The sequence below is a fragment of the Molossus molossus genome, unplaced genomic scaffold, assembly GCF_014108415.1.
Source record: "Molossus molossus isolate mMolMol1 unplaced genomic scaffold, mMolMol1.p scaffold_m16_p_5, whole genome shotgun sequence".
Lineage (NCBI taxonomy): Eukaryota > Metazoa > Chordata > Mammalia > Chiroptera > Molossidae > Molossus > Molossus molossus.
Genome location: NW_023425388.1, coordinates 28083520 through 28099749, shown reverse-complemented (window position 1 = coordinate 28099749; position 16230 = coordinate 28083520). Strand labels below are relative to the sequence as shown.

The 16230-nt window shown below is 50.3% G+C and overlaps 1 protein-coding gene across 1 annotated transcript in view; it reads left to right on the top strand.

The window, feature by feature from the left end:
- RARRES1 (retinoic acid receptor responder 1) overlaps window positions 1–16230 on the top strand; it is a 30531-nt gene that overhangs the window by 11736 nt on the left and 2565 nt on the right. The window contains exons 2-4 of the mRNA XM_036243521.1: window positions 6138–6200; window positions 8924–9107; window positions 11394–11530. Of these exons, the coding sequence (XP_036099414.1) occupies window positions 6138–6200; window positions 8924–9107; window positions 11394–11530 (384 nt within the window). The remainder of the gene's footprint in view (window positions 1–6137; window positions 6201–8923; window positions 9108–11393; window positions 11531–16230) is intronic.

The window sequence follows — 16230 nt, the reverse complement described above, 5'->3', positions numbered from 1 at the left end:
AGAGAGAGAGAGAAACATCGACGTGAAAGGGACACATCGAGTGGCTGCCACCCGCACGACCAACCAGGGCCGGGGACAAACTGCAACCGAGGTACATGCCCTTAGCGGGAACCGAACCCGGGTCTCTCTGGACCGCAGGCCGAAGCTCTAACCGCTGAGCCAAACCGGCCAGGGCACTTTGGACGTAATGTTTTTAAATGACGTTTTTTTTGCAAACCTGGTGGTGTGCTTGTTGGTCCAGGTACAAGGGAGCAGCTCTGTGGTCCAGGCCCCTGGAGGCTCCTCTCCGGTGTTTGTGCATTTATTCTCTTGTATCCCTCTTTCTGTTCACTCCGACCTCCTGGGTGACCCCTGGAAAAGGTCTAGACCAGCAGTTCGCAACCTGTGGGTTGTGACCCCTTTGCGTGACAACCCTTTCACAGGGGTTGCCTAAGACCATCGGAAAACACCTATTTCCGGTGGTCTAAGGAACCGAGACCCCGCTCCTCTATCCGTCTCCAGGTGGGTCCACCCACATCAGATACGCCCACAAACAACATGAGGAACTGTATTAAAGGGTCGTGGCATTAGGAAGGTTGAGAACCACTGGTCTAGTGTGTATTATTCTGTCTGTAAGTGTGCTTATAATATTGTTGGTTTGTGTGCAAACTTTAATTTAGAATGTCTTAAATGATAATTATGTCATGCACTTTGTTGTTTTCAAGCACAGCATTCAGGGTCTATCTGCGTTGCTGTATATGTGGCTAGCTGGTACTCCATGGCAGGCACCCCCTTTACCTGCCCCGCCCCCGACCCCACCCCCACCCCAGGGAGGGAATACCAGATTGCCTCCAACTTCGCACCATATGGACATTGTCTCAAAGGACATCCCTTCTGAGCCCTGCATCACAGGTTCCTTGGAGACTCACCCAGAGAGGGGGCTGCTAGATCTAGGGCAAAGGTAACTGGATTTGACCCAGGGGGCCAGACTGCTCCTCAGTCAGGCTGCCCGGCCTCCCTCCCACCAGCCACAGGGGAGCAGTCTTCCCCAGCTAACAGTTGGCCCTATCCACTTTCTAACGTATTGCCAGCCTGAGAACCGTACAGGGTATACCTCCTGACCTCTTGCTTTGCGTTTCTGCACTTACTCGGGAAGCTGAGCCGGCCCTCCGAGAGCTGTGGGCACAGGGACATGGGACGTGCCCAGAGCAGCCCCAGCACAGCCCAACAAGCTGGTTGGCTGCCACCCTGTAGTGCTAGCACCATATAAATGTGGTCCATTTAATAATATCGTCTCTGTATGAAACCTGCATTCTGGTGATCATTTCTCATCTTCAGTTACAAAACCATTTGTGTTACCGTTAACACACCTGTCTACCCACAACAAAGTTCTCTCCATTTCCAACCCCCACCATGGTTCATCTGCCCAGTCCTCTGGCCTCCGACAGTCTCTACTCTCACCCTGGACACCTCACTCCAGCACAGCTCTCCACACTCCATCTTACAGGGATCTTTTCAAACCCCTTCCTTCCTGCCCAGGGCTTCTCGTTTCTTACATAAAAACCCTCACTGGAGCCGCAGGAGCCAGGCCTGCCCACCTGGTGCGCCTCTTCCTGATCCTGGCTCCTGTCTCTCTGGCCCCCTGGCTGCTCCTCCTGCTCCAGCCCCTCTGCTCCTGTGGGAGGGATTTCCCAACTCCTCCCCCAGACCCCAAAGTCAATTCCTTTTTGATCTTCAGTATCAGCTCCAAAGTTCAGTGTAACTTCCCCATGGTGAGGCCAGATCAGTTCTCCAGTTACCTTTCTAGCCGTTGTCACCCATAATCAGGGAGTTCTGCAGTGACGCCCCTCCCCCGACCAGACTGCCCGGGGACGAGGCTGTTTCTGTCTTGTTCCCTGTGCTCCTGCACCCGGCACAGGGCTCCCAACAGGAGGACGCTCAACAAACCCTAGAGTGGACGTTGGACGACAAAGACCTCTTGTTCGCAGAATAATTTTAACCCACGTGAAGCCCGGTTCTAAGGCAGCCAGAGCCCGAGACACTGTGTCCCGGTGAAGGCCGCAGGGCTGGCTGCCGCTGATGGCAGGAGGCCCGGCAGAGCCGCCTGGGGGAACGTGTGACTCAGGAAGGGAGAAAGGAGAGGCCTTGATAAGTGATAAAGTACAACCCAAAGTATAAAAATCTTATTTTGAACAAAATGTAGACGCTTTTAAGAGTGCCTAATTAAAACAAAATAAGGAAATCAAATCAGCGAAGAAAATAGCTCTTCAGAAGGACAGGCTGCTGCCCTGGGGGCTGGCAGGTGCACCCGGCCCAGGGGCTGGCGGGGCTCGATCCCACGGCCGCACGCACACTGGGCGGCAGCTCAGCACCGGAGGTGTTGGAGCCCAGGGCGTGGCTCCGTGCCCCCTGGGTGACAGTCCCGGGCCCGCTCTGATCTGCCTGGTTCTGGAGACCGGCGCGGGCCGCCAAGCTGGTCACGGAAGCGGGGCTGCGGCTGCGGTGAGCACCACCGCCACGACCCCGTCGGGGCTGCAGGCTGCCGTCTCCCTCGGCGGGCCAGGTGGACCGGCACAGCGGATGGACCGCCCTGAGTCATCGCAGCAGGGCCCTCACTGGAGATGCCCTGCTCGGCAGGGTGTGGGCGCGGGCGTCCAGCCAGGCTGCGCCGAGACCTCGGCCCGCGCTGCTCGTCCACGGAAAGATCGCCCCAGGTCCAGGACTGCCGGGTCGACCCTGCGCGGTTACCTCGGGCTCACGGCGTCCACTGTGGAGGAGGCGTGGACCTTACCCTCGGCTCACTCTCAGCCGCGAGGGCTTCGTCAAGGTCATGGGCACCCCGAACTTGCCCAAGCCTCCGCAAGTAGACTTTGCTGTTCCAGCTAATGCGCTGTGGGTCCAGACCCCGCCCTGAAGGTCTCTCTGCAGGGCTTGTACCCATCAAACATGCACTGGGTGGGGTGAGGGGAGAGGTGCGCCCCTGGAGCACCTTCTCTTTCCCTCCCTCACCGGCCCCAGCTTCTTAAATACAAATATATATATATATATATATATACTTTTTGCTCCAAAGAAAAGAGGCGGGGCTGCTCTCTGACCCCGCTCACAGGCTTCACCACCCAGTTCTCCCCATAGAGAAAAGGCATCACACCCCCCTTGCTTCCATGTTTCCAAAAAAACTATTGAGTCAAATAATATCATAAGTACCCTATTTATTTATTTTTAAAAATGTTTTTTTTTCTTTATTGATTTTAGAGGGAGGGGGGGAGAGAGAGATAGAAACATCGATGAGAGAGAACATCCATTGGCTGCCTCCTGCATGCCCCCCACTGGGGATCGGCCCCACAATCTGGACATGTGCCCTGACTGGGAATCTGACCTGCGACCTCTTGGTGCCTGGGTCGATGCTCAACCACTGAGCCACTCCAGTGCGCATAAGTATTCTATTTAAAACAAGCATGATTATATCATTAATTTTAAAAAGACTATTTTTGTTGTCAACATAAGAAACATCCAGACCCATAGAGAATTTTTATGAGTTTATTTAAGCCAAATTGATGGCATATGCCTGGGAGCAAGACCTCGAATGCTCCGAAGAATAACAGTTTTGCAGCTTCTTTTATACATCTGGAAGTAAGGAGGGCTGCTAGGAAGGCGAGGAGGAGGTGGGAGAAGGCAAGGCGGGGATAGGAGTGAGGATAGTCAGCGAGACTATGTGCTCTCTCCTTCGAGGAGTGTCACTTCAGGCATTTCAAAGGTGTGTGAGAGCCTGGCTGGTGTGGCTCTCGGGTTGAGCATCAACCTATGCACCAAGAAGTTGCTGGTTTGATTCCTGGTCAGGGCACATGCTGCCCAGGTTGTGGGCCAGATCCCCAGTAGGGGGCCTGCAGGAGGCAGCTAATCGATGTTCTCTCTGTTCGATGTTTCTATCTCTCTCTCCCTCCATCCCTCTCTAAAAAATAATAATAATAAAAATAAAGAAAAATATTTTTTAAAAAAAGAGAATTCCCAAAGGTGTGTTAGCCTAGATGCACAAGAACAATGACTTAAAACCTTTCACTAAAGAAGCGACAGGCCTGGTGCATGACAACCCCCATGACCTAGCCAGTTAGGAATAATGATCAGATCACCCTGTGAGGCTACTTTCCATAGAACTATTTTTTTTTTTTTTTTGGTACATGCCCCTAGCGGGAACCGAACCCGCAACTCTCTGGTCCTCAGGCTGACGCTCCAACCTCTGAGCCAAGCTGGCCAGGGCAAACCATTTTTTCACCCACAGCTCCCACCCTACACTTTTGCTGGGCTAGCACCTGATTCTCTGAGAATTAGTTCAGGCCTCACCTACTCTACAAAGTCTTGCTCATAGGCAGCATTTGGCCACACTGATGAGCTACACTGTGTAGCTGGTGACTTGCTGTTTCCACTCAATCAGCAGGTTTCTGGCACAACTGGCCTGAATGTTATATTTCTTTGTATCTCCCGGGTGCCTGCCACAGTAGTAGGCAAACAGTGAACGAGTGAGAAGACAGACTTGTGTGTATGAGTTTTGTAAATCGAGATCAATGTTTCAAGATTGAAAATGAGCCCCAGGCAAACTGCTCCTGGGTGCTCCCCTCCCCCCAGAACCATCTATATGCTCGAGTGTTTAAATATTCTCTACATAAATAACTGCCACAGAATCCTATCCCTCCATTCTCCAGTTTCCCAGAATTTTCAGAGTCTATAACAGTAATGGATGTTACTGGCCTACTTAAGATAAGATGATCCTGATCGGTTGTTGTGTTCCTGGGCTGAGTCAAAGGAAATTGATGTTTCCAGAGTTTAACTTAATCAGGGTTATATGAAGTAACTTCGGCTCCATTCGGCACAAAGTTCTCTTGTTTCTCTAGAAAATATTCCTTTTACTGAATGATTATTTTGCCCTAAAAAATTATCAAAACAAAAAAAGATGATGGCAAACAACATAAAGGTCTTCTAAACAGTTTAAATTGCTTTAAATCTGGGTATGTATACTCTAAAAATATGCATTGGAATCAATTCAAAAGTTTGAAAGGCTAAAAGGCATTTCTGAAGAATAGGTGTCTGCTTGTGGAAACTGCAAGAGTAGGAGAGACCCTCACGCCGCGGACTTGTCCCACGGCGGTAATCCACCCTGTCCTGGGTACAGGCAAATCCCACCTCACTGGTAGGTCCCTCTGCTACACCCCAGTATGGGTGTGGCTGGCTCCCGACTGTCCCCTAGATCTCAGCAGATATATCCTCCTCCTAGGCACCTTCCTGGACCACCCGTTGGTATGCACAGACCCAGGCAAAAGGCCTGAGGCTGAAACTCAGCCTCCAAGGGAGGGCTGGGAAAGACTGAGGGCCATCCAGGGCAGTCTGCCAGTTACAAGTTCATCAAGGGAAGTTCACATACAAGGCAGGACGAAGTGGGTCTCCTCCATGCACTTGGCTGCTAAAGAATCCTCTGTAGCAGGGCAGGATGGGTGGGGTACCGGCGACAGAGAACAGCAACCGCCTTCCTGCTCGCCCGGGGCAGGAACCAGCACGCCGGGGCACAGGAAGAGGGTTGATCCCACGGTCTGTGAGGGGATTTGGGGAAACAGTCTCTTCTCTGGCCCCTCTAGTTCTCTGGCCTGGCAGCGGCTGAATCATGGGACAGTCTCTCCTCCATGACACCTTAGTAAAGTCACATCCGCCCCACCACTCCATCCATTTCTTCTGTTATCACCACCTGAAAACCTGGTATTATTATGGGGTACACCTTTGTTGCCAGATGCCCTGCTCAGCCTGAATGGAGAAGGGAGAGCCGGGTCTGTCTCCCTCACTGACGCAGCTCGGGGCCCAGGGCACGGAATATTTGGGGCGAAGGACCTCGCTCCGCAGCCCTGCACACACACCTGTCCCCTGCGGCGGCTCCCAGGCGGCTCCCGCCCCAGCCCAGCGCCGCTCGCTCCCGCTCCGAGTGGGTGTCAGCCGGCAAGGGCGAGAGCAGACCAAAACCTGAGCTCTTTCCTCCTCCTGAAAAAGCACTGATATTACTCAGGGACGGCTGCTACTGCTGCCGTTTCCATGCCCTGGTATATCCCAAGAGTGTGCTTCTCGGAAATGGAGATGTTAGCAGAGCTGCCAGTAGCTAAGACTCAGTTTCTGCATTCCAGGTTAATTCCAAGAAGGAATGCCAAGTGGACCTGGTGTTCACCACGGAGCGCTACAACCCGGGGGTAAGCTGCCGTATCTGATTAGCAACTCGTAGGAATTTATTTTTAAAAAGCATATTGCCCTGGCTGTGTGGCTCAGTTGGTTGGAGTGTCCTCCCATACACCAGAAGGTTTCGGGTTCAATGCCTGGTCAGAGTGCATACACAGGTTTTGGGTTCTCTCTCCCCCTCTCTCCTTTCCTCTCTGTCTCAGAAAAAAAAAAAAAAAAAAAAAAAAAATCCTTGGGTGAAGATTTAAAAGGAAATGTAGTGACCTGGAGGGATTTTTCTGTCTTTATTTCTATTTGTTTCCAAGGACTGAGGAACAGAGCGAGGCAGGAAACCCAGATTTCAGTCCCGCGACGTGGCGTCCCTCTGCAGGCTGCTGGCCACCCAGCCCTCACTCCCTCCTTCCCGGCCTGGGAGGGGACTTCACAGCTCCCCCGGCCCCTCCCCAGCACCTCAGAGTCCTGAGAATGACTCACTCTCAAATGCCAACCTGCTCCTCTTCCCGTCAGCTGGTGACATTTCTCCCTAGCAGACCAGCTAGCGCAGGCCCCTTCGAGGAGCTGCCAGCTCAGAGGCTTTCTGTGAAGCAGGCAGGGCCATGCACGCCACCAGGCAGCCACGGTCGCCCGTTTCCTTCCCTGCCCTCAAGAAGAGGGTACACAGAACACGTGAAGAAATCAGAGCCCACCTCCCCCCTCCCCCCCCCCCCCCTGGGCTGAGCTGCGCGGCAGCGACGGGGTGGGGTCAGCCCAGACGCTCTGTGGTGCTGAGCCCAAGGGGCCAGAGATGAGCAGGCAGCGGCGCACCCCAGGGTCCCCCAGGCAGAGCTTCGGAGGGGAGGCCATGCCCCCAGCCCGAGGCTTCTGGAAGAGTACTTGCCAGTATTCAGAAACAAGTCCTAACAAGACAACGGCATACTCTGAGTTTGCTCATTAACTTAAGAATTAAAAATTTTCCTAAAGCTTAAGGAAGACGCCTTTAATTTCCGGTGCTGCAGACGGAAAGTGTTAGATTAAAGCTGAAGAAAAAACAATTATTTCGACCGACATTATGTTTCTCTGATGAGCACAGCTAGCTAATGAAAGTGTTCCGTTTCAGGGGGTGAGGAGAGTCCTTGCATCTCCAGACAACTGCTTTGTTTCTGTGCTGTTTGGGGGAGGAAATACGGAAAGCAGAACAGAAAGGGGCGAGGCCTGGCTTTTTCTCTTCTCTGGAAACGTCTTTGACATCAAAGGAGACAGTCCAGCCTGGCTTCTGCCTTTGATGAGTCTCTTCCTGATGCTCTTCACCTCTTTTTCTACACTGCACTATTTATGAGGAGTTTCCTCATAATAATAAATATATAATAATAATAATAATAATAATAATAAATGTCCTCATGGACATTCCCTCGCAAAGGTAGCACTCACTTTCCAATAGCAGATGACTATTGGAAAGCCCATAAGCAGGTCTAATTTTTTAAAAAATATATGTTTGTATTGAATTTTTAGAGAGAGAGGAAGGGAGAGATAGAAACACTGATGTGAGAGAGAAGCATCGATTGGCTGCCTCCTGCACGCCCCCTACTGGGGATTCAGCCAACAACCCCGGCACATGCCCTGACCGGGCATCAAACTGAGACCTCTTAGTCCATGGGACGACGCTCATTCCTCTGAGCCACACCGGCCAGGCAGCAGATCCAATTTTAATAAGTTTGGTTCCTTGTGGGCTTTTTCTTTTTAAGCTTATTTTTGGTTGTTGTTTAGAGAGTCCATCCAGTTTATATGACTGAAAAAGTGAAAAGAATTGAACAACTTGACCAACCACATTACAATAGAGTTCTTCCCTCGGGCCCATGAAGGGTGGGAGGGGCCAGGACTAGGCCCAGGCACTTCCTCAAGTTCCAAGCCCAGTGCTGATGGGATGCATTTTTCCTAGGACTAGGTTCCCTGGCTTTTATTGTCGGGTTATGGGCTATGTGACCTTTTAAAAGGGTGGAGAAATGAGTCCCACCCTCAACGTCCACTTGAAGCATCCACCGCCTATCCAGGTGTCTGTGGAGGGAGCAGAGGAAGGGTGATCCCAGCGTGCTCAGCACGTGCGGTTCACCTGTGAGTGCACGCACGCCTGGGCAGGCCGACAGGTGATTAGTGCCCTCGAGATCTCGAGCACAGGCGTGGAGTGAGTGCAGAGCAGGGCTTTGGGCGCAGACAGACATGAGCTCCACCTAGCTCACCTCTCCCTAGTGTGAGACATGGAGTAGCTGCCTCTTTACCCGTCAGTATCTTAATCTGTAAAATTGGAATAAGAAGACCAAGTTCATGAGGCAGCGTGAAGATGTTGCCATTTTTGTTAATAGGAACCAGCTTCACCTTCTGGTTCAAGTTAGCAAGCTGAGGTCCAATGAAGCATTTTGTTGGTGCACAGAAGAGGGGAGTTCCCACTCTCCCAGAGACTCTCGCAGAGGCTGGAGCCGGGCAGTGCTCACGAGACATCAGCGGTGTTCCTTTGGGACAGACCCAGCATTATTTTATGAGGGCACCATCAGAAAGCAGAAGTTTAAATGACAGCAAAGAGTGAGGCATGATTGTGTTCAGCTGTGAGCACAGAAATTGTTTTCTGCAAAGCAAAGGCCGCTACATCTTTGAGCCCGAGTCCTGCCATGGACACGGAGCTTCTCCCGTCTTGTGTGTGTGTGTATTGGGGTGGGTGGGGAGTGAGAGGGAACCGATCTATTTCAGTCCAAAATCTTTATTTCAGGAAGGTGAGGAACATTTGGGGAAATGTTCTGCTCGAGTGTTTTTCAGGGGTGAGAAACCCAGACCGGCCGTCAATGTCACCTGCACACGGTTCATCGAGAAGAGCAAAAGGCAACAAGAGGATTTCCAGCTTTACCAGCACATGAAGCAACTCAAAAGCCCCTTGGATGTAGTCAGCATACCTGGTAGGAACCAGTATCTGGAATTTCTATGTTCAGAAATGTATGTAATTACAAAATCTTAAAAAGAGGGATCATTTAAGTTGTTATCCCCCAAATGGCACTTTAATCCAACTATAAAATGGGGTACACCTTGTTATTTAAACAAAGCTCAGAAGCACCCTTTTCCTGTTCTTCACCTCGAGGGCAGTGTAGGATCTGTATGCCCTTTTCATCTCCCGGACGAGGGAGACGGGGTGAGTCTCCAAGGAGTTGGTAGAAGTCTTGAAAACAGGATGCAAACATGGGGGTGGGGGGGCGCCTTTCCAGGTAGAGCCCAGAACCTGAGGGGACATTTCCAGTGGTTTCTGGTGGTGGCTGTGGCTAGTTGAAGTGACACCATGCAGGGCCTCCACGGTGCCCTCCCTGGCCGTCCGCCCAGGGGCTGGTGGAGCGACTGTCTCAGGCCTTGCTGCGAGGCCGCAGGGCAGTCAAGTGGTCTTGTTTTAGAGCGAGAGCTAATGGGTAGCGGTGCCATCTGGCAGCGTCAGCGGGAGCGCGGCAGAGCCCATTCGTCCTGCGGGCAGCAGCCCACGCTCGGCACTTCCCGGCAAATTCGATTTCCAAAGCCACAGAAGTCATCTCTGGGTTTGCACTTGGGTATTGAGCTTGACATTTGACCGCGGCAGCACTTCCCGTCCCACACTCCGTCCGGCACAGTCCGCTCACCTGCGCAGACTGTGCCAGGCCCGCGAACACGGGACGCTCCGTCCCTCCTTGGACTCCAGGCTAGCGCCCCTGCGCCCCGGCAGTTTACGGAGGCCGGTGTCCTTCCAACCTGGGGGTGGAACAGGATTCTCGCATTTCTCAAGTTCAGGAGCACCGCCTGAAATAAATGGGCTGATAGGAAATACTTAAAATACATAGTTATTCGGGGATTTTTTTTTTCCTCTTTAGCATTAGTTGGGGAAATAGGGTTTTGTACATCCTCCTTAATACACAAATTTTAGAAATTGTATAGGACCTCTTCTTTGAAGATTTGACACAATATCACTAGATTTTGGACACTTTTTAACAGTGCGGGTTAGCTGGCTCATGTTCAGTAATAAGTCCTATATGCCCACAAGGATCATTCCATAACAATCTAACTTAGTGTGGCTAGTATATAGCATAAAAAAATTTTTAATAGAAGGTACCTTTTTATCAACAAAATTTGTAAGTTCTCTTGTCACTTTAAATTCAGCAGAGACATTTAATGCCTATCCATATATATAAAATTATCTAATTTAAACTGAAAAAATGTGGTTCTAGATAAAGTGAATCGGAACCACGGAGATATCCTTGGAGTAGCCAGGTCCGATCTCAGCAGACCCCCAGTATTTGATCAGTCCAAGGCTGGGCCACAGCGGAGCAGAGGCCATTGAATCCTCTCCAGGATGTCCTCACTTTACACGGCCTTTCCCTAAAGGAGTAGTGGTCTGGATTTCATGACGAGTAAAAAATTTCACTTTTCCTAATGAATTCATAAACTTCCTATAGATGAGCCCACGTGCCCTGCACCAGAAGGGCTGAGGGGACAGCCCGCTGACGTCCCTCCTTGGACTTCAGGCCAGTGCCACCAGGACTTCCATGTTCACATGTCCTCCTTGTTCACCGTATTCGCTGTCACTGGGTTATCTTCTCGGCTAATGGGTGCTAATCTCACAGGTCCACTAACAGTTATCTCATAAGTTACTTGCTAAAATTTGAGTTCCTAAAAGTCAAAAGAGGTCAGTTGTTACTCACTGCATCCCTCCCTCTAGCAGTATCTGATATTAAGCAGGGATGTTTTGCAAATGTTTGCTGAATTAAAAAGATTGCAGGTCCAAAAACAGTATCACAGAAAAAAACCCACTTGATTCCTTCATGTGTTCAAAACAAGGGACAGAGATGTTTGTGGCCAACGCACCACCAGAGAAGGACAAACATGGCGGGAAGACGGGCCATGGCCTGCGCAGTGTAGACCCCAAACCAGGGGTGCTGTGGGGAAGATAACTGATAGACACTGTGATCTAACAAGATTTTAGATTAACTTTGCGTATCATTACAGCTCTCACTTTGCATTTATGTAGTAACATCGGATAGCCCTGGAATTGTTTATAGTTGCTTTCCCCGAAGCGTGTAAATCTCAGTGTAATGTAGAAACAGGTACAAATTGCGCTGAAGGTCTTGCTGTGAGAGAGATGACTAAGCCCTTATTTAATTACTGAAATTTCTGAAATTTTGTTCCCAACATGCTTAATACTATTTTTTTTTTTAATTGTGTGCTCTCAGACAGTCATGGACACATTGATCCTTCTCTGAGACCCATCTGGGACTTAGCTTTCCTTGGCAGCTCTTACGTGATGTGGGAGAAGACGACGCAGTTCTCACACTACTACCTGGCGCAGCTCAGCAGCGTGCAGCAGTGGGTAAGACGCTGCGATGCACGTGCACAGGACACGGCCAGGGCAGGGGCTTGGACTGAGTTCGCGTGAGTGTCCCATCTCACGGCAGGCGTTCCATTTGCACGTCACTCACTCACTCAATATTCTAATGGGCCAGGCGTGTATTGGGGCGGACACAGCAGTGAACAGAAAACACCACGTAGCTGCCGCCACGCAGATGGGGTCTAGTGCGGGGAGATGAGAGACGGTGAACTAATGAACAAGGAGATATGGAGGCAACGGTGCTGAGTGCCCTGGAGAAAAGCTAGGCAGGGACAAGGGAGCGCAGGTCTTGACACAGTGGCGCCTTGCACGGTCTGAAGTAGGGCCTGCCTCCGGCTGGGAGCAGAAGTGCCGCTGGAGCGGGGAAGGCAGGTGAGAGCCCGGCTCCCTCAGGGGACGGCTGCAGCAGAGGGAGCTGAAGCAGCAGGGCTGCTGGGCTGGGCAAATGTCCCGAGGCCCGTGTGGCTGAACAGCAGCTGGGGCAGTGCCAGGAGGGGCCAGTTCATGCAAGGCTGGAGGCTATGAGAACTCTCTCTCCTACTTACTATGCGGTGTTCGCGCGGAGTGCCGTGATCTGACTTACAACAGGACCATTCTGGCTGCTCTGCGGAGAACAGAGTGTACAGACACGAAGGTGGAGGCGGGCGGCCAGTCAAGTATCGCGATAACCCAGGCACGGCCTGCAGGGAGCTCGGCCCGTGCTAGCCGCGCCGGTGGTGAGAAATACTTGGATTCGGGATATGTCCTGAAGACAGATGGAGACTGTTTGCTGATGGGTTGGATATGGACAGCAGAGGGTGAGAAAAGTCAAGGGTGATTCGTAGGAATTTGGCCTAACTGGAAAAAAAAAGATTTCATTTACCGATTGGAGAAGACTACAGGAAAAACAGATCTGGGGGAAATTAGCTTGATTTGGGGCATACTAAATTCTATATCCAAGTAGAGAATTTATAGAATCATCTGTATATAAGAGTCTTGGGTACAGAGAGAGGTCTGGGCTGGAATCATCGTCCTGTTGATGGTTTTTTAGGCCACAAGACCGGATGAGATCACAGAGAATGAGTGTTGTACAGAAAAGAAAAGAAGTTACATAAGGGTTGAGTCCTGGAACACTTCTAACTTTAGAGGCTGGAGACAGAAAAGAAAGTGGCTCAAGGAGGAGGACCGACTGGCTGTAGCAGACGCTGATGGAAAGTCGAGAAGACAGAATTAACCATTTGATTTAGGCAGCGGGAGGCCATGGGAGCTTATCAAGAGCTGTCTCCCCGGCACAATGTGGGCAAAAGCCTGACCGGAGTAGGCTCAGAAGAGAACAGGGGTAGAGGAGGTGGACACTCCACCTCTTTCTAAACAATTGGCCTTAGAGGCGGGTAAAAGAAAGGAACGCGCAATAGCTGGAGGATGGGTGAGCGCAGGGCTGAAAGAGGGTGTGTTTCTGTTGTATTTTTAGGTTGGGAGATTTGACAGCATCATTTATATGTTGATGAGAAAAATCCAGTAGAGGGGGCAGTCAGACTTAAGAGGGTAAGATCAACCCAGGAGGTGATCTCGGGACATTGGAGAGTGCACCTGCAGGGGCAGAGAAGCGTGGCGGAGACCCTGGTAGGAGGGTAGACGTCAGGTGGTGGCTTATGGAATTCTGTTCTCACGGCTTTTGTCTTCTAAGTGACAAACGAGGCAGCCATGGGCTGCGAGCAAGCATGAGCAGGGCTGGGAGCGCGTGGACTTGAGCATCGGGCAGCACCGCGGGCCCTGGGACGCTGGTCACGTGTTTAGAGGAGGACCAGTGGCCCAGCTGTGTGGTATGGGCACGGATGTAGCCAAGGCTGGAGTTTTTGTCAGGCAAGTGTGAGGTAGAGAGAGGGGCATTTCCAGAGTAAACAAAATCAACTAGTCTGAGAGGCAAACTGAGCCAATTGCAAGTATAAATGTCTAAAAATTGCTTTCTTCGTGGCTGTGTGAAGCAGAGCATCCAGCCATGCGTGGACCTCCCAGAACCCTTGGTGAGCCTTCCAAAGGCCATTTGTGAAAACATAGTTTTTCTCTCTACTCATCAGAAAGAACACACTTCTTTCCCTTTAAAGAGTGCTTTCTAATAGAAATTACCACTTAATTGATTATTGCTATATAACTAGATAAAACTTTCTCCCTCTTTCTCTCTCCTCCACCAAGAGGATCATATCCTCACCAAGAGGCGTTTACCTTAACTGAGAAGTTACGGAAATGTTCCTGTTTACAGTGTAGAACATGGTGTCAGAATAATGCACGTGAGAGGAAAAGTCAACAGGAGCAGATCAACGCAGACACAACCGAGAAAAAAGCAGATCTTTCAACGCCAGCGTTTTCCTTTGTCTTACAGTGGTGCATGAGCCCGGTCAGACTAACCCCAGCACACGCCAGGGTTCGGAAACAGCAGCCCCATCTCTCTGCCGCCCTAGCCAGTCCATCACCTGTCCATTAAGGTCCCTCCACCGCCCCGCCAGCGGGCAAGTAGGAACAACGAAGTCTGGAGAACTAAAGTGCTGATTCATCAGGAACAATAGGAGTTTTAGGTTTTTTTACATTGTGGAGTTTGGGTTTTAGATGAGTAATAAATGAATATGCTACTGACCTGTTGGGTCACCCAAGACAAACCACCTCATCTCTTAGGGCCTCTTAAAGGAGGAACAGATTTACTGAAGTCCTTGACACTAACATAAATCTAAATCACTGAGTTCAACTTCCCAGTTAGCCTGTACCTTGTACCTGTTCTGTGTGGCATCCTGGAAGTACTGGTACCTGCCCCTTGCCTTATTGCCTGGCATATAAGGTTTCAAGGTTGATCGAGCATTTCAGCTTAGAGTTCTCCTAAAGCAAAGTATGCCCATAGCCACAGATTTTCAAATCTCACCATTCGGTGGCCACTAAAGTTTCCTGTGATCTTTCAGCAAAAAGAGCAACATGGCAACAAGCAATGATTTTTTTTTAAATCCTCACCCAAGGACATTTTCACTGATTTTTAGAGAGAGGGAAAGGAAGATAGAGATATAGAGAAACAAAGATGTGAGAGAAACATGATCGGTTGTCTCCTGCACACCCCCTACTACCCCCCAACTGGGGCCTGGTATTGAACCAGAGACCTAGTCATGTGCCCTGACTGGGAATGCAACCCAGGACTGACTGGCCAGGGCAAGCAACACTTTTTTTTTAATAGTGAAAGTAAAATGTAATTTTATTTTATTTTTCATTTTTTATTAATTTGTTTTTGTTACAGATGTTTCTCATTTTTCCCCCATTGACACCCTTCTCCCCTTCCCCTCTGTCCCATCCCTAGCTTTGTTGTCTATGTTCATTGGTCATGCATACATGCATGGAAGTTCTGTGGTTTATCTCTTCCCTCACAAACCCCCCTCCTCTAAGGCTTATCAGTCTGTACCCACCTCTATGTTTCTGGGTTAATTTTGTTCAGCAGTTTGTTTATTTAGTTCATTATATTCCACAAATAAGTGAGATCATGTGATACTTGTCTTTCTCTGATTGGCTTGTTTCGCTTAGGATAATACTTTCCAGGTCCCTCCATGTCATCTCAAATGATAAGAGGTCTTTCTTTCTTACAGCTGCATAGTACTCCATTGTGTACATGTACCACAGCTTTTTTTTTTTTTTATCCTCACCCGAGGACATTCTTCCATTTTTTGTACAGATAGAGTGAGAGTGAGAGAGAGGAAGGGAGAGAGAGTGAGAAACATCGACGTGAAAGAGACACATCGAGTGGCTGCCACCCGCACGACCAACCAGGGCTGGGGACAAACTGCAACCGAAGCACGCGCCCCCAGCGGGAACCGAACCCGGGTCTCTCCGGACCGCAGGCCGATGCTCTAACCGCTGAGCCAAACTGGCCAGGGCAACCACAGCTTTTTTATCCATTCGTCTACTGATGGACATTTGAGTTGTTTCCAGATCTAAGCTATTGTAAATAGTGCTGCTATGAACATAGGGGTACATGTAGTCTTTCTGATTGGTGTTTCAGGTTTCTTAGGGTATATAAGCAACACTTTTTAAAAAGTCACTAAGACTGGACAACCCAGGTACCACCCCGGGAGACTAGAAGCAGGACGGCAGGGCTGACAAAGCCAAGGCCACCAGCACAGGTACAGGAAGTGACTGAGGTGCTCTGCGGCCCTAGGTAGCTCAGGAGAGTACAGGGATTATGGTTTTTCCAAGTGCTTTCGGGTGAGAGTTACTGTCTGTACACTCAGGGTTAACGTGTGCAAGGCAGTGCAGGTCGCCAGACCCCAGCTGCAGGGAACAAAGCTCGCGGGAGACGTGGGCTACGACAGAAAGCACCGAGTACAAACACAAGGCCCGCCTCACTGGCACATTACTGCTTTAGAACCAAACAACCAGTGCCGTTCCCAGTACCACGAGGACTGTGCCGGGGCTGGGGAGGGATCTGCTGGCTAGAGGGAAAAATGGACAAGGACTGTCCCTACACCCTTGGCCTTTAACACGAAACAAGAAAAGCAAAACTGAGCATCGTTCCCACTCTTATCAATACAGATTCTGTCAGCAGCCCAAACTACCTAACTGCCATGCATCCCTGTCAATAAGCTAAGTCCTGCCGTCACCAGAGCCCCCAGTGGCCAAGGGTACGTTATAGAAACCATCTTAGCTGCCTTATTTATTCAGCTAAGAAATCTACT